Source organism: Parus major, chromosome 4 (assembly GCF_001522545.3).
Source record: "Parus major isolate Abel chromosome 4, Parus_major1.1, whole genome shotgun sequence".
Lineage (NCBI taxonomy): Eukaryota > Metazoa > Chordata > Aves > Passeriformes > Paridae > Parus > Parus major.
The window spans coordinates 4,554,913-4,581,851 of record NC_031771.1 but is presented as its reverse complement, the minus strand read 5'-3'; the positions used below and the strand labels follow the sequence as shown (position 1 = coordinate 4,581,851).

The 26,939-nt window shown below is 40.4% G+C and overlaps 1 protein-coding gene and 1 long non-coding RNA gene across 5 annotated transcripts in view; one reads left to right on the top strand and one right to left on the bottom strand.

Annotated features, from left to right (window-relative positions):
- Positions 1–816: 816 nt before the first annotated feature.
- Positions 817–26,939, bottom strand: part of SYNPO2 (synaptopodin 2) — a 77,590-nt gene continuing 51,467 nt past the window's right edge. For 2 of the 3 annotated variants that reach the window (XM_015624031.3, XM_015624032.3), the window contains 3 exons: positions 22,217–23,007; positions 16,927–19,112; positions 817–5,605 (listed from right to left, as the gene is read on the bottom strand). In XM_015624031.3, the coding sequence (XP_015479517.1) occupies positions 5,048–5,605; positions 16,927–19,112; positions 22,217–23,007 (3,535 nt within the window). In that variant the 3' untranslated portion in view covers positions 817–5,047. Of the gene's footprint in view, positions 5,606–5,645; positions 12,779–16,926; positions 19,113–22,216; positions 23,008–26,939 lie in introns of those variants that run through there. The other variant, XM_015624033.3, reaches the window with a different exon arrangement.
- Positions 4,329–26,828, top strand: LOC107202950. Of its 2 annotated transcripts, XR_004496942.1 has the most exons (5): positions 4,329–4,417; positions 21,850–21,903; positions 24,602–24,682; positions 24,764–24,895; positions 25,677–26,828. It is a non-coding gene; the product is annotated as an uncharacterized LOC107202950 (long non-coding RNA). The 2 variants fall into 2 exon arrangements; XR_004496941.1 differs by having other exon boundaries at positions 24,602–24,895.

The following is a 26,939-nucleotide window of genomic DNA, read 5'->3' as shown; positions in this document are numbered from 1 at the left end:
GAGGTAATTTTGTTTGGAGTGTGAAATACTTGAGTCCTTTTTTAGGACTGGAAATGTGTGAACAAACACCAGACATTTTCCAGCATCTTGGGCGCTGTTTCTGACTCAGCAGCAACACAAGGCTTCTTTTTAAGGTCCAATAATATATCCAGGGAATAATTTCATAGCAAAAAATGTTCAGTTTGAGGAAAACCAGACACTGCCCTGGAAACATCCACCTTTCTGGACTTAAAATTCCTCTTTCCAGCAGCCTCACATTCAGTAAGGGAGCAGTCTGCCACAGTGGGGTAATTTTAAATGCTCTTAAGCATTGATGAATGCTCCAGAAAATCGAGGGTATTCCAAGAAACCCAGGGTACATTCTCTGGAGAGTGAAACACCCTACAAAACCTATGACTGTTCACCTGGCAGAGAGATTTTTAATCTGTTGCAAATTACTGAAGTCAAGGGAGTTATGTTAAACTGTGAATCCGGGTTATGCTTGCTTGCTTTATGATGTGTTTAAGAACTTACCAAAGAAGAATGGAAATGTAGCCATGGAAAGGAATAGTACTGGGTCTCTTGTAACCTTGCAAATCCTTTGTAGGGCAAAGCTCTTAAAAGAGGAGCTTTTTCAGTTCCCCAAGTTTTACATGCATCAATCATTTTTGTTTTACTGGGGACAAAATCCTGCTTGCTTTATAGATGCAAAAACTGCTTTGGGATTCGTTTCATGTCTACAGTGAAAATCTGATCTGGCTTGCCACAGCTAGACTGGATATGGTGGCCTTATTTCCTGAAAAGCTATTTATCCAAATAGCCTGCATAGCGTACAGACTGGGTTCACAATTTATTCACAATATTTATTTCATGTTTGAACAGTATGTTTCAATTGAGAATAAACAACAATAATACAGAATGAATAAGGAACTAATCAGAGGGTTAGGTGCAAGTAAAGTAGACAAGTAAGTATAGTAAGTAGACTTTAGTAGCAGATTTTTGGGGTGAAATGTTCAAACAATAAAAATAACTCTTTTTGTATTATTTAACCTGGGTAGACTGTGCTTCACTGCGTTTCCTTCCTCTGCTTAGTCAGTATGGAAATGAAATTCCACTAAATTTGATAAGTTGCCTTTTGACCTGATGCTGATTTAAGCTTCTAGAAGCTCATACCAGCAAGAGGTCACTGACAGGCAAAGTCAGTGAGTCTAAAAATGGTGCAGAAAAAAAAGAGATTAGGCTTTACTTGAGTTCAGATTATTTAAACAAACAGACAAGAATTTAGGGAAAAAACAATTGTGTTTCTCATCTGATTGGTCAAATCACTTTATTATGTGATACAATTTACATCGCTGGCATGCACTTTCAAGTAAAGTGTCCTTTGCAATGAGCAAAAGTCTTCAGAAGTGAAAAGTCTTTTATAAAGATAACACAGTCTCTTGCTACTAGGCAGAAATGCAGTGTGAATAGATATTTGGTTGTGTTAAAGCACACCAAAATGAAAACAAACTATGAACAAGAGTTGTGAACATCATCATCTAACATCACTAAAGAAACTAAATTTTCAGTTATACTGTGTATTCAAATGCTCTTCATGTTAACAGAGACACCTCTGAGGGTGAGCACAAAGCCAACGATTTAAAATACTGAGAGAAGTTTTTCCTCACATTTACTGAGCAGATCTGTGCATTCAAAAGCAAATGTATGAAATTCTTGCGTTAATATATTTAGAACTCACACACAACAGTCACAACTATTTGATAGAAAGATGCAGTGGAGGAATGGGGTGAAGGACAGAAAGTGAAAAATGCCGTGGGGTCCTTCTAAAGCTCTGATGCATTAATATTTCATTTACTGGTTCAGGTCTGCTGCTATCTTCAAAATCACTACATGGTCTCAATCTGGATTTAGCCTGATTTCCTTCTAAACATGGCTGTGTGATCTGTCTGCATGCCTGCCCTCAAGTCTGCCCTCCCATTAATAACTTCAAAAATGTTTATTAGTCCCATTTCTCTGTGGCAGAGGAACAGATCTCAGAGACAATCCATTGCCCACAGACTTTGTAAAAATAGATGGCGCTGGGGAGGCCAGATCCACTTACCAGTGTTGCTATTGAGGGAAATGCTGCACTGGAAACTCATTCCATATTAGATATGGGAGAATCCACATGGAAAAGGGAGCTAAGAAATCCTCAGCAGGAGGACAAAAAAAAAATCTGGGGTAGGTCACATTAAACACTCAAATTAATCTACCATAAGATACAAAGCTACATGTAACTCAGAGTCAGGAATTCTTATGTTCACAGAAGTACTCAGAGATTAATTCCTAGTTGTGAACAGAATGAAATTATAAGGCTGCACATTTTTTATTCTAGAAAGGTTGGCAAAAAGTCCATGATCCTGTCTGAAACTCTTCACTTCCATTTTTGTTGAGTTTTTGGGGTGGGAAATTAGAGCTTCATCCTAAAGAATGTTTTCCTGTAATGCCGTGTGATAACAGCATTAAAGCCTTTCCAGGGATCACTTTGTATCATAACTTTTTTTTGCAACATCAACATTTAAAAATGCTTTTGGCAATTTCTAATTGCATGTGCCTTAAATTTAAGCACACTCTTGCTTCTGGTAGATGCATGACCTCAGAATTCACAGCACTAGTCTCAACGGGAATGTAACAATTAGGTGCTCAATTCTTAGAATTAAAATAATGATGTTGGGTAAAAATATGCAAACTTATTAATCTGGTTTTCTGTTTAATGATGTAAAAGAAACAGTTAAAAACAGAAACCTGAACTTGACCTAAAAACAGGAACTTGTTTTGTTATGGTAATATGGACCACAGGTCAGCAAAGTATGTGAGTGGCATGCAGTTTTCAGAATGTAGGCCTTCTGTGAAATGCATATGCCCTGGTATTTATTGAATAATTAAGGTCTTGATGACCCTGAACTTTAAATTTCATTGAATTTTAATTTGATTTATAATTTAACTGAAATTAAGTGAAGATTTGGCATGTATTTCTAGGGCAATAGGGTTAGATCTGAGGCTAAGCCCTCAAGGCTAAGGGGACTTCCACAGCCCCACTGGTGGAATATTCCCAATTGTGATATATGAGGACATTGAGGGTCTTTGTGAAGAAACACCTATTTTTGCCTGTGCAGCAGGAAAATTTACTCTGATTATGTGCATATATAACTCTGAGGTGCAAAACTCATTTTCAGGCTTATCATGGCAGCCTTGTTCATGTAATTTTTCTAAATCACTTTTGGGTTTTTTTGCAAATTTCATATCATGAAATAAATCTGTAAAGTGCTATAGCAATATGATCCTATTCTGAAGACTTACCACTCGCATCTTCATTTCCTGACTGGTCAGAAGGATCAGTTGAATTTTTGGGAGACTTCTGTTTGGCTACAGAATTTCTGCCAACTTAAACTCATTAAGGCTATATTTTCCCTGTAATTATTTGCTTTTAGGGGATGTTCCAGCTCATATGAACTTGGATTTAATTTTCCTTTCTCCTTCATACCAATTACATTGTATAACTGCTATAAGTGAAAATTCTTTGCAGATGGGAATAGTTTGTACTATTTTTTTCTTACCACATATATGCTTTAGTTCTTTCTAATCTAATCCCTTCACTCCCAGTGACAGCCTTACTGCAACTAAGGATAGTTAACAGTGCTTCTGCAGTAATTTCAGCTGACTGTGCTTGACAGATCCTTCAAGAATTCCCCACAAAATAAGGAGGATTGACAGCACTTTGTAAAACTCGGGGTGCTCATTTAATGCTTTAACAACATCTAAACTACCCAGGAAGCTTGGAATACATTTTTAGCCACATATTTCTACTGTTTAAATAAGCTGCAAATGCAAGGTATGTCTCACCAGCAAAAATTATTCACCATCCCTTCAGATCCATCAACATCACTTAGGTATAACCAACCACCCAAATATTTGTTCCTAGACTCACGCCGTGCACCACGTATCAGAAACCCTCTGTCACGTACCAATTTCTACACAGAGCAGGGACTGTCCTTGCTAAACAACTTATCTATGTCTTCCTAACTGAAGATACAACTCAAAAGCTTTCTAAACATTGAGCTACCTCAGAAACACAAATAACTGCTCAGCCAGTTGGATTACCAGGCACTGGAGCAGTAAATGCTCAGCAAATAGTGCATTTCACAGAGAAATAAAGGCTGTTCAGCCTCTGACTTGTTTGATAGTTTATTACAAAAATATCTTGCAATCCAGTTTAAATACACTCCTCATCTCTTTTGTTGTTCAAGTATCATGGTATTGATCTCTATTAACAATGCCTTTCTTCCTGGTGCTTTCAGGTTAATTACAAGCTGTAAAACTTCACTGAAAGTGTCCTGAAATCCACCTGAAATGAGTGACTGTGTACGATTTCCTGCATCTACATATTGTGGTGATTCAGGTACCATTGCCACAGATGTATTTTAACTGTTGCCACAGTGAAAGTATTCACAGATTTACTTTCTTAGCTCATTACAGAAATGCAGTAAAAAAACCATATGGCAAATAAGCCACTGCTTCAAAGTCATCCACTTCCATTAGAACTTATGCAAATGTGACTATGTTTAGTAACTTGGAACTCATGTCAAACACACTCAGAAAACCTACAAGATCCTGTATAATACTTCTTGGTTTTAAAATGCCCTTATTTTACTTTTTTTTTTCAACTTTAGCTTAACTGCAAGCATTTTTCTGTCACTTTCTACATCCTTGCTAGATTTTTGCATCGAGTACATGGATTGACCCACTTTGATCTCCTCCCTCACCCTAAGAAATGCGTGTTTTTGCCTTTTGACAAACAGAACTATCTTAGGTTAACTGAGATCTTAGGTTAACTCTGAAAAACTGAGTCTATTCTAGAGGCTGCTAGCACTGCAGACATGTGAAAACTGTGCTCCATTCAATTTTTGTCTCCTTGTTTTTTTTTTTACTTCAGAGATCATCAGGCCAGCAAGAAACTTTCCTTCTCCAACTCAAATCTTAGGGCTTGCTGAGCTGGAGGAAGGGAAAATGCCCCAGGCCCTTGAGCTGCTCATGTTGGACGCCTCCATCCCCTTGGCTGTGGGTTGTAGTTTGAATCAGCTGTTGACAAGCAATAGTCAGACCTGGAATCCATGGATAATATATCAGGATCTGTTGTGGAGCGCTGAGTGCAGTAGGGATACTGCAGCTTAGGGCCAGCCTGGCTGGGGGCAGTCAGGGAGCTTTTTTGGGGTGATAGAACCCCTGACTGCTTCCCTCCTAGTAAGGCTACGCTACCACTGGGGGCTGGAGGCTCGTAAGAAACTTTAAGTTTCCATTCATCTGGTGGCTCAGGAAGCGTTTTCCTGCGAGCAGCCGACACCACGTTAGCAGCAATGGATTCCTGCATGCTTTGGGGACCAAATGCTTCATCCACCAGGCCAAGGGGAGATCTGGCTGCTGCTTCCCAGGGAGTCAGTCTCTTGCCAGGCTTGTCAGCTGCTGTGTCTGGCTTGCTGAAGTAGTCAGGGGCGGGCTGAAATACAAGAGGAGAAGTCGGAGACATGGCTCGAGGAATGAATGAAGAAGGTCTCCCAGGAAGCGATAATGAGCGGCCACTACTTCTTCCCTAGGGAGAGAAAATACCAAATACAGTTACTAAACAGCAAGAAAGGAAGCCCCTTCTCTTCACTTCCAAACTGGAACAAAAGACTCTGAAGGCATGTGACATCCTGGCAAGTCCCTTTTTATGTCTACAGGTATCTTTTAGAACTGTAATTTACTGGAAAGACAGGAGGCAGAGAAAGAAACAGGAACAAAGGCACAGCAAATGGAATTTTTGAGGAAAGTAAGCAGACCAAAGACAGGCTTTTCCTGAAAAAGTACAGTGGCATTAGCAACTGTGCAGCTTGCCCACTACTTAGCTGGTGTGCCTTGCTCTGAAAAGACCATTCTTAATGCAGAAGGGAGTCATGTTGTGACAGTTCTGTGTGTGTTTACTAGATTCTTTCTAACATTAGGCACAGCCTAATTTATTTGATAACAGGCTCTGTCTAGGACATCTGTCTGAGAACATATCTTTGGCAATCTCCTTTTAAGAAAGGCTTTTCTTACTTGGAAATTATTAGACTTATCCTATTTTTTTTTGTGCCCCTTTTTGGGGCACAAAAGTGAACACAAGCAATTAAAGGCGTTAATGCAATCATTCACTTAATACCCTTACATGACGCTACTTTTGGCTTCTTTAAAAGGCAATGCCCTCAGAATTTCAGTACATTCCGACCCACTTATAGGAGCAATCCATTCATTTTTGACAAATCCTAATCTTCTTAGTAATGCAGCACTTTGAAACAGAAACTGTGTTTGTGAGAAGGTTCTGCTGCAGCAGCCATTTGGCAGCACACGAAGCAGGTACAGCCTGTCCCCAAGCCAGACCTGCTCTCTGTGCCACACAAATGATGTGGTTCTTAGAGCTTCTGTAAAGGTGGTTCCTAAACCAGCGATTAACATTCATTGATTCATGTCCTCAGGCTTAAATGCCTTTAATTCTGAAATCTGCTGTGAAATTCCTGGCTCTTTTTGCCAGAGGCTTTGCTAGAAACGAATCTGAACAACATTGCCCAGTGTTATTTTTCCTAATGAGCTTCCCAAACTTGAAACATTGTGAGCATGAGCTAGAGAGCAGTCAACCAGGTGTGTGATCGTTCAAGGTATAGCTGATCTAGCAAAGATTCACATAGAAATGCACATTTTAAGTTTTTCTGCCACAGGATCTTGCTGCATTTAAGGAACTTGAATGACCACTGCTTCAGGTTTTATTTCAGGTAATATCAGCCCTCTGTATGAGAGATGGAAACTGAGGAAGAGACTTCAGATTTCATCATTTTCAGTCAGTTTGCTTGTATTTAGCCTGAATCTCTTTAAAAAGGTGGAGTGACACTCAGAGTTTATGTCATGAGAGTTTTGACAAGTTTCACCACTGATGCTTTTTGACAGGACCATCCTTTCACCTCTTAGCTATGATCAGCTATTTCCAGTTTGCATTTCCAGAGAGGAAACTCCTCAACATTATTAATCCACCCCCCTCCCTCCATGTTAGAAATTAATCAGATAACCTAAACCACAAGAAGTTAAGTGGTAATTAAGAATATAAAGCAATTGAGAAGATAAAGTTGTGGAAAGGGATGAAAAAGTTGATCAAATAGGTTCACCTCATTAGTCTACTTGTGTTAGCTCCTCTCAGGAGGGCTCTAGAACAGAAAAGTCCCCCTTTTTCAATGGAAATTCCAGTTCAAATCCCTGTGAGTACTTTGTAGGACTTCAGAGATGCAGAGGGAAATTATACTGTTGAAACAAGTGTTGGATAAATTATCTGGCTTTTCAAGACATTTAAATGAAGATACTGTTTAGTCTGTCCTGTTCAGAGAAAAACTCCAGAGTTCATCAAGTTATGGAAGTATCTTTTTGGTGTAACCATAAGTTATAAAGCAGGAACTGATTTTATTTGATAGAGTTTAATCAGAGAATGATGAGTCACTAAGTGTGTTTCACTTAGTTGATAGGGTTTTATCAAAAATGAATCATTTTGTTGAAGTTCTGGTGTGGGTTTCCATTTCCTGCTTGATAGCTTGATTTTAGAAAAAAAATTCTAAATACTTTTAATATTATCTATAATAAATAAGCTGCGTTTTAATTTTCAAATTCCAAAATGTGAAAATGCACATCTGTTTCCTCTAGCTTTGGTAAAGCAAAACTAGAAGCAATGTACTAGAAACAATGCACAAACTCCAGACATAGTGGAAAATATGAAGTGTAAATAGGGAATAATTACTCTCCCCTCTGTCTCCCTTAAGCTATAAGAAAATAAAAAGAGGGGTAGAGATTTTCTATTCTTCACCTCAGAAATCAAGGGAGGAGAGAAAAGTGAAATGCTACCAGAATTATTACTTTATCACATTTTGTATTCCTGTAATCTTCTGGTAAAACATTCAACAGAATGTTGAATTATTATGCAGTAAGATAAACTAGAACACTCTACACTAAATTAATTTGTTAATTTGTTAATGGATTAATTTGTTCTTTTCCAGTTTCTGGATGTTTTCAGAGGAAAAATCCTTTTCTACAATAGTTATTGAGGGGAAAGGGATTCCTAAATGCAAAGAAGAAGAAGAAGAAAGGCTATTTAGAGCCGTCCTTTGCAATCACAGAATCCTGGCAGCTGCTGGGTGCTTTGGGTGTTTGTGCAAACAGATTAAACTGTTTAGGTTAGGTTTAGATTAACACTGATTTTGAAAATGCAAACTAGTTATAAACTGCTCACTAAAGCAAACATTTATGGCACTGCAAGAATCTCTGATATTTATAAGATGCATGTCAATATAAATTAAAATTTGTATAATATTACTTGCAAAAGTAACTATTTCCATATATAAGCAAACAAATGTAAAAGCAGTACTTAGGTGTGTGCAGGTATAGATCTAGTTAGTGTAAGATGGATGAGTGTGACTGTTTGAGTCAATAATGTCTTAATCAATAGTCAGGAATAATGGGTTATTTGTAGCTTAGAGCAATTTCAATTTTCTTATTAATTATATAAAGCTCAAAGACAAAAAGAAAAATACTTAGGTTCATAAAATAGTGCAAATTTTAAAGGCAGGAGTCAGAAAGGTTTTTTTTTCTCCTTTTCCAGTCTAAATAAGAATGCATAATACTACTTAGTGAAATGATTTCCCAGCAGCTGTTTTTCTGTCTCAGGCGGCACATCTCAGTAAGAGAAAACTCTGTGTGTGTGTTTACATGTCACAGCTGCCTTTTTTCCAGTCAAGGAGACAAAAACAGGTTGGACTCTGGATAGTCCAGTGAAACTCTCTCCACATAAACTCCTCCCTAATGAAGTCACTTGAAAAAGTTAAGCCTTGGTGTCTAAGCCATTAAAGCAGTTTTATTTTTATCTTTTCATTATGGTCCTGGTATTTAATCCCACATCAAAGCACATTAAAATCTGAATTAACAATAACACCTGGATGCTGTTTACACAGAAAGGGGACAAAGGAGGAGGAAGCAGGTAAAACAATTGTTTTATCTCAGAAAGTGACTCTGTCTTTATAAAAAGCCCAGAGCAATGCATTTCTCCTTTGGCTTTCTATGGGCTTGTAATGGCCACTGAAGTTAGAGACTAAACCACTGGGAAAATGATAGGACAAAATAAATTACAATGAATTTTTATGCATTAAAATTATTTTTTTCTTTCCATTTTTTTCAACATGAAAGAAGCTCTTCAGCTTTTTTTAACTGAGTATGGAAGGGAGACATATTGTTAATATTATTATAGTTTGGGGTTTTTTTTGTCCCAAAGCATTTAATAAATTTTATGTAATGAAAAAGTAATTTCTCTCTGAAATGCTGCCAGCTCTGCAGTAAATGCTACAGCGATTTTACAATACAGCTACCAAAAATCTTGAAATAAAATGGGAAAATAATTTTTATTTCAAACTCTAGAAATATTTTACAGTTGACTAAAATGGGAATGAAGAAATTTGGCTAATGGCTGGGGAAGAAGGGAATGTCACCTTTCTAACAACTAAAACCTTGTCAGTGGCTGTACTGAGACCAGGAATAGATTAGAATCACAGAGTTCAGGCCTGATCCTGACTTCCTCAAAGCTGTCTTTTCAGGGTTTGATTCTGAAAATTTATAGGGAACTTTTGCACTGGAATCTAATTTATTCTAAATTCAGATTGTTTCTAAATGTGGTGTTATTTCAGGTGAGAAGAATTCAAAAGAATGAAGCAGTTACTGTCAGCCATCTCACATAAATTTTTGTGGCAACTCACATAAGCTTTGTGACAAAATTTTGCTTATGAAAATAAAGTCCTTTTTAGTTGCCAAGTAGTGGTAGAAGAGGAAAGTAAATTATTAGAATTAGGCCTTCACTACTGCAAAATTCCTGTGTGGTTAAAAGACGTAAGACTACTGCTAATTTACCATAAATTATTTAGTTAGCTCACTTTGTACCTGCGCAATATGAAAGAAAATCAACTTTTCATTATCATTTAATCTTTATCCATGTGCAGTTCTCAAAATACAGCCCATTTATGCCTATAGAAAGCAAATGTCTGAAACTTTTGGCCATAGACATTTTAGATTTCTTCGGAATAAATTATTTCTTGTAAGGAAGAATATTTGCTGCCACCTTCTGGATTTTATATTGAACAGCTACCAGGGCAAAGTCTGCCCTCTCTTCTGACCTTTCCACCTTGAGACGTGGTACCACTGCCTTCTTTAGGACTGCTCTGACACAAATCTTGGTGTCTGAAGCATCACATATTTCAGTGTAAATGTCCCTGTGTGTGAAAATTCATGCTGAGAGCTGTTCCAGCCCCATATCCTATGAGGCAGGAGGGTTTTATTCAGGTCCCTGGTGGTTCAAACCCCCTGTTACAGCATGCTCCGTGATAGTATTCCAGGGCTTGTTTTGGGTCTTAAAAAGCTACCTCAAAGCAATGCTAGTGAAGTTGGAAGGTCAGCTGTTCCAAAGCTCTGAAATAAAAGCACCATTGCCCAGTGCTGATACATTTTGATTACATTTCAGGATTTCTGCCCCACCAGTGCCATTTCAGGGATTCATTTAGGAAATATTAGGGTTCTCTAACACAGGAGAGTATTGTAAAAAAGGTTGGAATTCACAGCTGGTTACTGAGGATTCCCTTTATGGAATTCCACCTGGAGTCTGTCAGCTGTTCACACTCACAGAGGGATGTTAAGGGTCACATAGAGTAACTTGTGCTTGTGCTGCTGGGCTCTGGAGATGCCTTGAACTGCACACCCAGGGCTACAGAGTGTCCTGGTGTCACTGCTGCTCACTCCCTGCATTATTTACTCATTTGTAGAATGCACCAGTGAAAAGATGAACTTCTGAATGGTTTTGGGTGCTAACAGCAAAAATCTGTAAGAAAATAATTCTGTATGAAGGTCACTTTTGGAAGAGTGTGCATTGAGTAAAGAACAGTGCTGAGCATGGGATGATGTCAAGACAAAGCAGCAAAGAGCTGCTTGTCAGATGGGCATCCCCGTGTGGAATCCTACAGCAAAAAAAAAGCAGATAGGACATAATTGCAGATGTTCTGGCCACATGAACACCCAAGAAGGTTGGATTAAGCTGACACAGGCAACAAGAATTCCAAGTGCCTTTGCGATCCAGACCATAGTGTTTAATATTGTTTTTCTCATAATTTTATATACACAGTGTCAGTGCTTGCATCAATACTACTTCAGTACTCTAGGAAGAAAACCAAGTGTACCCAGGTGCCAGATTTCTTTTGTTTGCAGTATGGAGCCATGTACCAACAACAACCTGCATAGAGAGGCTGTGAGAAGTAGTATTCTCACAAATCAAACCCAAAAATGAGTAGCAGTTATTTATGGTTTTGGGGGAAAAAATAATCTTTCTTTTAAAAAACTGAAAAGATTTGCCCATAGGTTTTCATTGTATGGAAACTTTTGATCCTAATATAATTGTGCTGAATTCTTTGCTTCTCCATCAGTTAAAGTTCACACTGAAACGGAGTGTTGTGCTCCATGTCACCCTTTGTAATCCAACATGCTCCTGTGATTGGTAATGTATTTCACTTCTTGTTTCACTTATGTTCCTCCTTTTCTTCTGTTTGTTGTATGTTTCTTAAAACCATTACAATCTGCTGTTTCAGATCTAGATGGAAACATCAAGAGAAACACTCCAACTGTTCAACAGCTCAGTCTTGACACCTATTTAGAAATGACCTAGTTATTTTCAGGTTATTTTATAGAATCTTCTCTTTTAATTGCCTGTAATTATGAGGGTAGTCTCTGGTTTAAGATTTCTATCTTAAAATGTACAAAAGACTAAGGATTCTTGTTTGAAAATGCTGGTTTTACATTAACTCCCCACACAGGAAGCCTTCCTCCAGATAGTCAGCCTTCCTCCTGATAGTCAGCTATGAGAAAACTCAGCTATTTTCTCATAGCTGAGTTTTCTCAGCCTAAGGGAGAAACCTGCACAGATGTTTTGCATGCACTTCAATTAAAAAGTTTGTCAAGATCAGTACAACCAGGAATAGATTTTTCCTTTAAATGCTGTGGAGGATAACTGGAGACTTGATTAGCACATAAAGTCTTTGCCTGCCTTACTTAAGGAAGCAAATATTAAACCCATGAGATTATTGTCATATGGTTTGTCTTAGCTTGTAAGGGAGGAGTTCAAGTCTGCATCTGTAGAGATAATTTCAACATAGAGCTTCAGGATTTTTCCTACTTTTTAAATCATTTGATAAAAACCTGAAGTGCTTCTTTTAGTAAGCAATCAGCCTGAAAACCACTTGTCAAACATAACTCTTGAGCGATTCCAACTCCTCTTTTATGTAATGGCATGCAAAAGTAATGTCTATTGTAAAATAAGACCAGTTGTTGTCATGGGTACTGTGAAGTTGTGATGGTGGCACCAAGACTGCTGTGAAATTACCAGGCTCCCATATTTTCATATTCAGGGCTTCTGAATCCACAGGTTTTTCAGGATTTGTCAAGTTTCTTCTTTGTATAGTGTTTCCATTCCAAGCTGAGCAGAGTCATTATAAAATATCATTATGCCAAGCTGCGTGATTAAGATTTGCACTTGCCGTGCCAAACCACCAAAGCAATCAGTGGAATCCCGGGTGTTTGACTTCAGGTAAAGAAAGCTGCATCATGTAAAGAGGCAAGACTGGAAGAGGGAATCTTTTTAGAACCAAAGGGTTTGGAATTTTAAAGCTAGCAAATCTGGAAAAGGATCCTGGAAAAAAGAGAGGAGAGAGATTTTGCATAGTGTTAGTTGTTGTCATTCCCCTGCCGTTCCCCTGCCTCACAGTGTACAGAGCATTCCCCACTCCAGAACAGCTGGAGCAGCAGCACGTGATGGTCAGGCTGGGTCTTTGTTGAGCTCTGATCCTGGATAAATGATAAACAATGCTCCTCCCAGATCACATCACCTGGTGTCAAGTTCTCTTGATAACTGCTTTATAACTACTTGGTAAACTGCTTGTAATCTTTTATCAGAGTTCAACAAAAAAATTCAGCAAAAGTCTGGAAATAGTCAGCTGTCTCTATATGCAGAATAGGTGAGCCCCTCTCACTGATTGTTCTTTTAGCTTCAGTATTTCAAAATCCTTTGGACAGGTATTTTATCCTGGGTAGTCACTCTTTTTTTGTGGAGTTTTGTCCCCCTATCTTGCCTCCCTCTAATGCCAGTAGTATTTAATCTCAAAATTGCTACTCTGCCATTTAGCACTGATTTTTCTATGTGAATCACACACACGCTCCACACTTCCTATTTTTTATTTTTATTTGAGTCTGCTGATACCTCAACCTCTTATTTTTTGTTTCTTCCTTAGGAGAGCAGAAAGCAAGAGAATGAGGCTTGTAAGAGATGGTAACATTTACATTATAAATGTTTCTAGAGGAAAAATTCAATGAAATCTCTTTCTGTTTGTTTCATAATATATAATTTTTTGGCAAGCAGGAACATGGTAAGAGTGATTCCCCTAGAGAAGGGAGGAGGAATTAAGCAGTTCTGAGCTGAATTTTATGTTTTATTATTGCAGCAGAAATTTGAACTTTCTGTCTGAAAGCCACTCATCTCCAAAACAAAACTTTTCAATTCAGTTTTATAGCAAGATGTTAATAACTGAATCATAAATTGAAGGTATATTAACCCTTGATTGAGGTAGCTGTTTTTATGAAAAGGCTGTCTAGAATGTGAGATTAAAACTGGTGCATTATAATACTTCCAGTCTGTGCTGTAATTAAATGTGTTAAAATAGTCAAAAACCACTTAAATTCCTCTTTTAATGTGAGCATACTGGAAGTATAATTATTGGTGATGGCTTAAAATTCACTGTTAGATATGCTTCTATTGCAAAGACAACAATTGCATCTTGGCAGCCTTGCCATATCATATAAAATAATTCTAATAGCTTTTTCAGAAAACCATTTACAAAAGCTCACTGCCCTTTCCAAGTGAAATTTCAGATGGCTCCCCTACACAATCAAGTCATTTCCTTGACATTTCAGCTACGTTTGGCTTTGTCTTTAGCTTTTCATCTGGATCCATGACAATGAGCAGCTCAGCTTTCCTCTAAATATCTGCTTCACAAGAGATTACATCTTGGATAAACCTGTTACTGTAGGTAGACCAGTCTTTTGAAATATTAACAAGAATTAAAGACTTACCTGATCAGTAAAAAGAGCCTTGAAGCCAAGCTGGATCCAAGTCCCATGTGTGTAGAATGATGCGTATGTAAGAAATCTAATTCAGAGTTGGGCTTTGAATGAGATTTTCAAAAGACCCAAACGTGGTTAAGAGCACTAATGTCATTGAGACTTTTCTTTTTAACCCTTATTGGAGCTTTAAAAATCCTTCTGTTGCTGCTCTAGGCCATATGAAATACTTGTATTTGAATCCAAATGTGATCAACTTTTCAGCATAAATGCACTTTCTAAGTTCCTGCGTCTCGTTGCCACAGGCATCAACACCAACATTTGTTGAGGGAGAAAAAAGCTGCTATAAATCTCATTAGGGAAATATTCTTTTGGTGGTGGGGTGAACAAGTACAGAATTGTGATTATAATTTACAGATGTGGTTTACAGGAGGAGACTAAGCAAAAAAACATGGAAGGCAACATGAGGCTGATTGGATTTCTGTGTCTCTTCACAGCACTACTTACCTTTGGTGGGGGATCTTTATCCCAAGTACATATTGGTGTCTTAAAGGCTACCTAAAAATAGTGTGTGCAACTCCAGATTGAACTTGGGAAGAAGGGAAGAAAGGAAGGAGGAAAGGGGTGAGGAAGGGGAGGGAGGAGATTTCATATTAACGGCCAGCACAGGAAATAAACTTCTCCCAAAAATATACTGGCAGTCTGTGCATAGAAGTGAAACAAAAAAATAGAAGCCAAACCAAAAGAAAAAGCCTCAAACAGACAGAGAGGAAAGGGACAAGTTTAATGATAGAAGAAAAGTACAGATATTGACAGTGGAAAACAGGTAGAAAGGAGATCTTCAAAGGACTAAAATATTGCTACTTTCTATTTCCAGGTAAATGCAGTATAAATATTCCTTGAGTTTTCCAAATTGTTTTCCCTCTGAATTTCCTATTATTTTTCCGAATTTTAAGGGGGAGATACACCCCTTGGTCATTTTCTTCTAATGCAGTCAGTATCCCAATCTAAAATTTGAAGGGAAGAGTAGAATTTTGGAGGTCCAAAATTCATAGGAGTGTTTTTTATTGGTTTGATTAGAGTTTTAATTCAGCCTGCTTTGTGCATGTGCAACCAAATGCATTCTTCTCATCTTTGATTGCAGTTTGAATTATCATCATGGGACCAAACCACAGAGATTTTATTCATACTTAGGAATGTTTTCTTTGTCAAGATAGTTCTAGAAACCCTGCAATGATATACAAGGTCCATAATCTGGTCTGTAACTAGCTCAGTGATAGTTTAAACAAATATACCAACAGATTCTGCCATCTTTATTCACAGAGTTACACTTTAAAGATCACACCTGGGATGGATTTTGATTCCCTTAGTTGTGAGGAACAGCACCTTGTTTTAGCCCTAGCACCACTGATGCTGATGAAAGCCATGCTAAACTACTCAAATATTCACTCTATATCCACTGCAGGATTATACAGTACATTTCAAGACCACAGGCTCTTAAAAGTTTTCCCCAGTAGCAGTATTTCAATCCTTAGTCCCCAATACGACAAGTAAAAGATAAAAGGATAAAACCAGAGTAAAAAGAGTTAAAGTGGGAAGAAGCACTGTAGAGGCCCAAGAGAAAATAATGAAAAGTGTACAAGAGGCCAGTGGGAAGACATACTCATAATCATGATTTACTGGTAATTTCTGTGGCACAGAGTACTCTGGGAGCAAGAATCAGCACTCTACACTATATGCAGCCCTCCAGCTCTGAGTCACTGTGCTTTCACAAGAAACCAGTGCATTACATTGCAGCTGCAAAACCCAGCTCACCTCTCTGACTGCTCAATAATTTTGATTTACAGGCTTCTCTCATACTTGCTGGGTTCAAGGCAAACTCTGGCTAAAAATATGCCTGCATGTGGGATGTGAAATTTCCCCAAAATGGGAAACTTGAAACAATTTGTCCAGCTGTCTTTCCACCTCTTTTTAGTCTTCGTAACACTCCAGCATCTTTTATAGCACGTTCTCTGTGAAATCACAGAGGCAATTCATGATTTTGGATCACAGCTGATCCACATAGCTTACAAGCTAAGCCCCTGGCTGATCAATCAGATTCCTGTGGAAGGACCTTTGAGCCAGGACAGATTCTGAATGAATTCCATGAGGCTCTGTGCTGGCTAAAGGTCTATCCAGTTGCATTCTGTTAGTGATCAGTCAGAGTCTAACAATGTATCTATTTTATGCTGTGTTAATAATAGATATTACTATTAGTTAATAAGGCACTTCTTTAAAAAAAAAACAACCACCAAAGTCCTCAAATCCCTACGTAATTAGAACACAGTAGAGGAGAGGGATGGGAAGAAAGCTGTTCTCTGTTAATTTGACATACCAGGGAATATTGCTCACTGTTTCTATTGTTGTAGTCCTACAGCAAAAACTTAGTGTCCTGCTCACTTCACACAATGGTACCTCTCCATTTCAGGATGGCATGTCCATAAAGCACCCGCTAAAATGCATGAATGTGCTAAAATTTTCCATCTATTTTAATTCCTTTAAAAAGTTCAAATATTTTGGACCCAGATTTGAGGTGATACATCTGACATTCTTAAGTAAGCTGAGGAATATACCACTGGCACAGTCTGTGTGCCAGGTGACCACTGCAAACCAGTGACTGCAAGCAAAACGGACACTAAGTTTCTGCTACCGGGTTTACTCCTGAATAACCGATGGCTTCCACACCTGTGCAGTGACGCCAGCTTTCTTGGCTGAAAATTTTGGCCTCGGAGCAGTAAACAAAGAGGATGTGGTGGTTTCTGGCTTAGAAAACGCAGAGTAGCCTGTGGGTGAGTATGATTCATTTCCTGGGAGAGAGGCGTTTGATGGGAAGGAAGGTTGGGAACCGTAGGCTGGCACGGAGTACACCGACGAAGGCCGGGCCCTTGTAGGAGAGCCAGGACCAGGTGGAAGGTAGGTAGGTAAAGGCAGTGTTTGCTTTGAAGTGGACAGCTTCGATGTCTGCTTCATGGCAAGGCTTTCCTTAGGAGGTTGGAAGGTAAATAAAGATGGATCGAGTTGATATGGTTGATGTTTCATAATATCCAAAGCGTTGAGGCCTTTCTTAGGTTTTCTTTTTGTGTTTTTGGTAGCAGCAGCAGCCTTAGAGGAAGGCTTGGTAGCAGCAGGAGGGTAGGAAGGGCAGTGGATGGGATTATAAGCGACGGGTGGAGGTGCTCGGACATTAGGTGAATATTTCCAAGAAGCTGGTAAAGATGGAGTTGGAGATGAGGCTCGTGCCATGTTTGCCTGCACAGTCTCTGAATCCACCACGTACTTCTCCATTCGGGAATGCCTCCTGGCAAACAGCTGTGCTCCTTTCCCACTCATAGCTGGTGGCATCTCGAAGGGAGGCTTTGTTTCTCCAGCACTTGGGGTGACTGGTGTTGCCTTGGGGGCAAGGTTTGGACTCGCCAGGCTGGCCTGAGGCCCTTTGAAAGGACCGGCAAGGTCGAGAGTGCTTGGGGGATGGACGGGAGAATGAGGATACTGTGGAGATTTGGGTGGTGCAGGATACGCTGCCTGAGGTGAGGATGGTGCTGGGAAAGAAGGAGGCTTGTTGGAAGCCGCAGCTGAAGGTGACCAAACTGGTGAAACTGGAGTACCAGCAGAAGGAGACACCTTGAGTGAAGGCTTTGGAGCAACAGGAGGAGGGGCCTTTTGTTTAGATGTTTGAGTCTGCATGAAATTGCAAGCTTCTGCTCCCAAACTGAGGTAGTCTTCTTCAGGTCCTGACTCAAAACCAGCTCCGGTCCCCTTTTTGCCCTCTGCATTGTGTACAAGGGACAACAGGGCTGGATTAGGACTTACTTTGGGTGCGTCTTTGAAGTTGAACATAGGTTTGGAAGTGCTCCTTCTCTTTGCCTCCTGCAGTATCCCGGTTCTTTTGGCCGGCACGGCAATCCTTTCATCCCTGGAGGCGATGTGTTCCGTGGGTTCGGTGGCTGCCCACGCGGGCGGGGCAGCCTTGCTGGCCACAGGAGCTGAGACAGGTCTGTAGAAAGCCTCAGCAGGTGGGCTGACAGAGCAGTAAGGAGGCGGTGCTGCTGCATCCGAAAGGGGACTGGTGACATTTCTTACAGGGGAAAATGGTGCAGCTGCTCGGTTTTGAACTCCAGAAGGGAAGGGTTTCGCTGTTTTATTCAAAGATGCTGCCTTTTGTGTTCCAGAGGATTGAAACGGGAGGTTTGTGCCGGGTGCTAAGCCAAAGCCATTTTGTTGTACCACTTTGCTGTGATTCTGGCTCACGTCTGTGTAGCTTTTGCTCACACAGGTCTGCTGCCTTGACATTTCCTCCTCTTTTGATTGATAGATGGAAGAGCTTACTTTCTGGAAGTTCTCTGTCACGGTGGTTTCCCTGTGCTCCTCTGTCTGCACTGTGCTTGCCTTCATCTCCTCCTGCTCCGCTGTAATCTGATCCATCCTCTGCCTCCTCTTGGCAAACATGAGGGCCCCTTTCCCTGTGCTGTCTGCGAGCGTCTGCATCTCCTCTCCACTTTTTGTCTTCTTTTCCACCTCGAGCAGACCACTGTCCCAGTCAAACGTCACGATCTTACCGTCCTTGTCAATGTCAGAGAAAAAATCTTCATCTATTTCCGACTCACTCGTTGCAAGCAAACTCACCTCAAAAGTGTTTTCCTTGTCCCCCTCTTCACCTTCACCCTCTTCCCCCTCGTCCTCGTCACGTTCTAACTCCCCAGTCCCGTAGCTGACTAAAGTGTATTTCCTCGCCCTTTGGCGGCGCTTCTTGAACATCAACACCCCCTTGGAATTGGGGTTGGGAGCTGCTGTCAGCAGCAGTGCAATACTTTTACATTTAGATTTGGCTTCTTTGACCTGCTTCTCCGACAGGCTCTCGCTTCGCCGGAGCCCTGTGGAAAGAACCAAAGTGCACATTAAGTTCGTGCGGCCCATGAAATCACAAGTTGATTAAGAAGTGTATTTTTCTGTACTGAAATTTATTAAATATGAAAACATTTCTTTTGTATGGAAAGTTCATTATACTCTAGCTTTTCTCACGGTGTCAGCTGTGTTATAAATTCCATACCCAGCATTCCTTGGAGACACACCCATGCAAGTTCAAAGGCTGCATCACTTTCTTTAGGACTCTCTTAGCTCAACAGGAACATTACACATGTCTTTATTTCTAGCATTCTTAATTTTTATTCCCAGCACCAACAGGCAGGTGATATTTTCTTATTTATCCAATTTCTGGTCTGGTATTTTCCAAGTATTTGACTACAAGTTCCTAGGCTTACAGCAGCCATTCCCAGCAGGCAGGCCCATGGCTGCTTAATATCCGAGACCAAATGAAACTGAGCAGATCCTGTCTGACAGTGGCAGCAGTTTCTGCCATACAGGCATTTATTTTACTCTTACAGATTGCAAACTTACTAAAAGTCAGTATGCTACTGCCTATCAGCTGCTTAAAAACAAGTATACATCCAGAAGGGAATACACAGAAAATATCAGCATTGACTTTCAGACCCTTGGTAGATGTGGGAGTTTGTCCGTGGTACTCAATGAAAGCAGGCTGCAGTCTTTTAACAAGCATTACTTGCCTGAAATATAAGTTCTGTAAGGTATAAAATATACAGAATATTTATTTTGGAAATGTGGCAAGAGTGAATACACATTGAAGAATAGAACCAAGGAGACTCAAACTAACTTCTCAAGGCTATTCACTGGAGTATCAATAACTGTGTTTCTGAAAGCATAAACTACTGGTTTTCATCAGCTCATGAGAAAGAGGAGCAGATGCAGCTGCAAAGCTGATGGATGCACTGGACATCAGCATGATTGCTTCCTTATAATGGGACATGAAGCATGTGTCTCACGGGGCAGTGCTAGTCAGGGGATGTCCCTGCTGCTTTCCCTTGCTCGTACTCTACCACTGAATCTCATCAATGACAGCTTCAAGAGCTCCCCCCTTCAAAAAACATGGAATTTAAAGCTATTCCTGAATAAATCAATAGTCATAAGGGAAAAAACATGCCTCTGATAAAAGAAAAGAGAACAGTAAATTATTTAGTATCTTTTGCTGGCATAAATAAAGCAAACTTATTAAAGAAGGCCATGCAATGTGTTTTCTAGTCATGATCCTTTTAGCTATGTCAGTAGATGGAGTCTGATACTTCTCCTATTAAAGACAATTGGAGTTTTGCCATTATGCCAGATGACTGCACAACTGGACCAATGGTCCTCACAAGAATGTGTAAAAGAGAAAAGAGCTTGGCACCCAAACCAGAAATTTGTAATATTTTATTGTTGGTGAGCCAAATCACAAAATCCTTGGCTCAGTCCTTTGACAATCCAATTGCTTACAATAGTCATTGAAGGTATTTTCCAAAACTATGGGGTTTGGTGTTAGAATGCTACCTATTCAGGTAAATATAATCTGAATAATATTTACAGAGAAAATTTCCGCTAAAGAGATCAAGGACCCATAAAAAAAATTCTTCTCTAGTTCAAAATTAAATGCTGCATTATAACTTCTACTTTGGCAGAAAACACACACAGAGTATTTGCTGCACACAGAGTATTCACTGTGCTGGGAAATTTGTTTTTTCTAATATGTAGATAGGTTAATAATGATGATGATGATGATGATAATAATAATAATGATGCAAAAAAAATGTATCCAATTAATGATTCCTAAGGATAATGACCTGCCACCAGTTTAGAAGGGACTGAGATTGTCATGGTTGATGTGGGAAAAGGACAGGACTTCTATTCTTAGAAGTGTTTATCATGTAAAAAAGTAGCTCATTCTTTGTACTTTTGCCTTTTAAGATAAAAGGCACTGCAAGCAATTCCCTAAGAAATGCAGGCATAGTCCCACAGTTGGTTCTGACTTCGCAGCCAAAATGTGAAGCATGTGCACTTTTCTTTTATACTTCATTTAATATGGCCAAAATATGTGGGTTGCATACAGACACTTAGGTATAAGTAACAGCCTAATCCACTTGCCAATGAGACACAAATGGTTATCATGCTAAAAATATGCTTCCAGAGGAATTAGCAGTGGGTTAGCAGAGGAGTTCCAACGCTGCATATGAAATAGTTTGTTGCTACAGTATCTCACTGCACACATTCAAGCACCTTTGACATACTGCTACTAAATCCCCAGACAGGATTCTTCACATTGTTGGGAAGGAGCAAGCAACCAACAGAAAGGTCTCAGATGAATAAAATAGCAAAGAAATACATAGGTTAATTAATAGATAATGCACATCTACACCCAGTTAATCAATATTGGCTCCAGTGGCAAGTTTGCTTCCATGTGAACTTCTTGGACACATTTTGAAGCTGACCTCTGGGTCTGGGAGTCAGGAGAAAAAACATGTTCGCTTTACAGTCTAGAGAAGGCTGACAAAACCAAAAGGATCATGTAACAGTTATACACATGCTGGTGTCTGTCAAAATCTCTTCTGCAGACAACATTAAGATTTGTTGCTAGACTTTTTTATTAACTTTTCAAAGCAGTGGCATGGCTTTGGTTTTTGATGATGCAAATGGCAATGCAAAGCTTTTGCTATAAAAGGAGAAACCCACAGGATTCACTTAGGCATGTGCAAGCAACTTGCTCTTTTTGTTAATATTTTACAGATTGCCACTGAATATGAGTGAGAAGACCAGCAGAGTTCAGCCCTTTCTGGAGATGTAAGTATTTTTAGTTGGACAAAGTCATGGGTTAATTTCAAAGTGGAAGTCTACTAAGCAAAGTTATTCAGCCACAGTTAAGGCATGGGTACACTCTTGGCTCATCACCAGGAGCATTGTATTACCCTGAAAAAATATATAAAGCAAGAACAGAAATGTCACTTGAAAGAAAAAGAGACAGGGAAAGTTAGAAAACTGCCGGAAAAAAATCTCTAAACATTTTTTCCCTAATGCATTCTAAATCCTGAAATTATATCAAAAGCTACAAAAGATGCCCCCAGGCAGTGCAAATGATTAGATGGGACATACTCACTTGCGTGCCTTGCCCTGTGCTTGAGAGGTCTGTGTTCCTTTTCCGAGTGCTTGCTGTCTTCTCCCTGCACTGTGACTTCTGGTGAGATTGCAAAGGAGAGGAGGGAAGGAGGTGCTTCTGACTGCCCTCCTTCTACTTGAGAATCAACACACCCCCTTTCAGACTGAGACCTGGGCGCTTCCTTCTCCCTGTCTGAGCAGTCCAGGATCACCTCCACCCTGGGGATAGATGGAGCTGCACCTTGGATCCTCTTCACCTCCTTGCTGCTAGAAAAGTGGACTACTTTGTTTGACCACTGGATGTTGCCCTCCTTTACACCCAGAGGAACTGCAATGAGGGAGCTGCTCCCATCATGTGTTGCACTGGGTCCTCTGCCTGAAGGGGGGCACTTTTCTGCCCCCAAGAGAGTCACAGCAGGAGCACTGGTGGCCTTGTGCACGTCATTTGAGAGGGAAAACTGCAGCTCAACCATCGCACCCGGCCTTTCTTCTGTCGTCTCTCTGACAGCAGCCTCATCTGTCACGATCACTTTGGGGGTGCCTATCACTTTAGGAGCAATTCTCTGGCTTTGTGGGGTCTCTTGTTTCGTTTCAGAAAAGTGTGTGTTGCTTTCTGCTGCTCCGTGGTGAGTCCCACTGTAAATCTCTGTGATGCATAAATCTCCATGGGGTATCTCTTGCGCTGTGTTCATTTGCAGTGTGGTGTTCTCCCTGTAGTCCTCAATTTTTACGTTCTCGTGCTTCCCGTTTTCTCTTTCAGTGCTCAAGGTTTCATTTATTCCACTGGAGGGTCTGCACATACATAAACAATTCAAGAAATTAAGCTGCTTTAAGCACAGCCATTGTAAATAGAGTTACAAAAGCATTTTCTACATAGTGTTTCCCCACCCTAATTAATTGTGGCACCTTCTACCAGGTCCACTTAGATAGAAGAATTTTCCCAGAATGTAGAGGTCTCAAATAGAAGCACCTTTCAAAATTGTTCAACTTAGCAGTCCAGTAAGAGGGAAATTACACGACCCTGGTGGAACTATGACCCCACTACAAACCTGAAATGTGGAATTGTGTCATTCTTAACATCAGTGTGCTTTCACAGACACATTTTTGTTATAGGGTTTCCAGAGAAAGGCTGCTGAGACTTTTGAGACAATACTTCTTCATATTTCACATGTCTGTGAGAAAATTAACTTTGCATGCCACCAGAGGAGTGGTTAGTTTTTGGCTCTGTAGCCACTACTGCAAATGTTTCAGGCACCATCCTTACATGTGGTTCCTGTCCCAAATCATTCACTCTCTAAGGAATAGAGAAGTACTGGATAAGGATCAGAGGGATTCAAATGTGTTTTTGAAATTCACATTCAATGAATTCCTGTGAGGATCATCATCCTTATATATCACGGATTAACTGAAATATTCTGGGCCTATTCCAGTGGTCCAGCATAAAAGCGTAGTGAAACTATACAATATTTCCTACTTATTGAAAAAGATATTATTTCTAACTGGAAAATGTTATTCTTGCTTGTGAATAAATGTCAATGTAGCTCCTTCATCTAAGCTATTAAATCCCCTGGCCCAGTTAAGCTGATTTACTGCTGTTAGGACACCTGCTATAGTCTTTAACTCCTTCTTTCAGTACTCTGGACCAGACTGACTGATACTAATTTGAGGAGAAACCTTCTGTGCAGCAAGGCTGCAGCATTTTATTAAGAATTTCTATCTGCTAGGAGGTAGCAAAGCACTTTTTCAAATGAGGGAAGTGGTAGATGTCCCCAGTAAAGTATTAAGTACTATGGAGATTTTTGAAATCAAAAGCAGCCCTGGCTAGTCTGAAACTTTGGAACCCCCTAGAAATAAAGGTTGGAAGAAGCAACAGAAGGAATAAATCTGTCAGTGTGCTGAAGAAACTTCAATATCGCTTGCTTTTTAGTCATGCAGCTTCCTGCTTGTGGCAGTCTGGGTCTGCCTCAAATAGCACGAAATGTGTAACATCCATTTCACCACATATGGGGCTTGGTAAAGGTCAGACAGATTTTAATTTAGGGAGCTCTTTGTGAGTGCTGCTGGATCCCATCGGATGATGCTATTTGGATGATCAATTGTACTGCTCTTGCGCACAGATAAATTACAGAAATCTGTAAACATTTCCTTCTAAGATATGGACTAGGGGCTGGGCCAGCTAAATGTTAGCCTTTATTGGTAGTTGAATGATTGTGTGTATGTGTGGGAGAGAAAGATTTCCACCTTAAAAGGCCCTTGCTACGTATGGATGTATTTCTACTCTATATAGACATAATTGTGTAGCCTCTGTCAAAAGGCAGAATACCAGGTATGATTTCTTTTTTGTCATTTCGGATTCTGTTTCGGCAAATTATTGTTTCTGTTTCAGGCCTTTCCAGCTCACTGCAGGAGCAACAGCCCTGGTGTAATTCCAGGAAGGAAGCAGAACTCCTGGAGTCAGCACGGCAGGGTTTGTCACAGGCTCATGTTTTACTCCCTACATGGAGCATTTCATGTCGGCATGCACAGAGCATTCCCTTCTTCTCCCTAGAAATGTTCTCTCCAGACTCAGCAGCAGCCCAGGAGCTTCTAACACTGATGTGAGAAGGGCAGGCCGGCGTTTCGGTGTCTGTCCCCTCTCTCCATGTTTCCCGGATCCATCTGCTCAGCACTTGCCGGGAAGGTCAGTGAGATGCTCCCCACCACGGCATCTGGGAGTGCCCGCCCTGCAGGGTGTCCCTTTCCTCTTATCCTGTAAACCCAGCATTTTCTGGGCACTGCTGCTGGTCAGTAACTCACTGCGGCTTACACGGCATTGGGAAAACTTTTGGTAGACATCAAAGGCCAAGTAGCATTTTAAAAACTACTTTAAAAGCCCAATTTTCCTCCCAGTAAGATTTGTAAGAGCAGAATTAGGTCAGCAATTAATGCCTGTGAAAATCACATCCTTCATGCAAAAAGTTCAGGGACAGCCAGGAGCCTTCCAAATATTCTTCCCTGCTAACAAAAGATACTTAGATGTAAAGATCACCAGTGGAATACCACTTTAATTATTCTTTCCTCATGCTTTCCATTTTCTTGAGACGGCTGCTAACAAGTAGCTACTCAGGAAAGGAAGGATTTGCTTCTCACTGCTCTCAAAGGATGCTAATATACTTCCTGAAAAATCCTTCTGGGGGTAACACTGAGAGGGATAGTACCCACAAAGGAGGTGGGAGAGGAAGAGAAATGTTTCAGACCATTCTCCCGTACCTGGGAAGATACAGACAGTAGAGGCTGGGATTTGGGAGAGATGAGCTGATGAGAAAAAAATTGAAGATTCTCACAGTGAATTTCTTTGGAGCATTGTAGTCATTTTCAGAGTGCTGAGCAACTGCAATTTTCCTAAAATTTCTGACATGGTTTCATTCCATGAAACACTGAATTATGTGGTATAAACCCTCTGTTTTGGTTCTGATTTTCAGGACATGTCTTGCTGCTCATTCAGTCAGGGGCAATGGAGAATCCCTTTCAGCTGCAGCATCCTGTGGCCTTCAGACAACTGAAATATCAGTTATGGAACAGCAACAGGCAGGAGTCAAAGTATGTGGAGCTATTTCTATGGCTGAAGAGAAGACAGCTGGTCAGCCACAAATACCATTCTTACAAGTGCAGTCCCAATAGCCACATTATGAATTAAAAGCAGAGGAATGCAGCTATCACATGAGGAGCACTCAGCTGGTCCCCTGCTGAACCAGGAGCAGGAGCTGTGCACTCTGGGGAAGGTAAGCTCTAATCCTCAGCTACCACTGTCCCCCTGATCCTGTCACACTGATCCACGACTCAGTCCCAGACACGTACAGACAGGCCATGCAAAATGTCTGTTATAAATAAAATGAGCACTCCTTGAAATCATCTAGTTTTGAAGGCAGACTGTCACTTTGAACTCCTAGACACTTGAGGAAAGCTCCTTTGTGCAGGTTGCAGGAACCATGAGGAATTTCACATGCTGTGCAGACAACCCTGGTAGCCAGAGCCGAGTGCCTATTTTCAGCCTGGATACTGCTCTGGTAGCTGTCATGATGAATCCTGATCCTTTCCTGGTCCTGCCTGTGAGTGGGAGCTGCAGTAGCTCTGGGGGGGAGCCTTAAGTCCTTAAAAGGAGTGTGGGAGTTTCAAGACTTTTCTTCCTCTTCTTACCCCCACTGAAGGCAATTCAGAGTTCATCCTGCCTGAATTCACAGTCTGGGGAGAATGTGCTTTACTGTAGGTGGCTCTGAACTGAGGTTGCATTTATTTCACTGATGGCAATTACAGAGCAGGCACTGGAGCAGACTGATGTTCAGTGAGCAGTAATGCTGGCCTGCTTGCAAGTTTGCATGAAGCTTCTCTGCTCTAAGAAACTCAAAGCATTTTCAAAGAAAACTAGAATTCCCTCTCACTGCTTTACAAAGGCAGAAACTGAGACCCAGAGAGCTGTGACTTCCCCCACCTCATCTAGTGAGGTGATAACAGCTACAGAAATAGAATTCATGACTTCCAGACCCTCTCCTCCTCCTGACCACTAACACATTTTGCCACCCAAGATCATTTGCCATGTCATCATCAAGGCATATCTGGGTAACACAGTTTCTCCATCTATACAGCCTTTGTTTTTTGTAAGCCTCACTTCCCTATCTGTGGGGAATAACAACACTTGACTCCTTCAAAGGGGTGCAGAGAATAACTGAACTCAAGGCTCTGCAGTA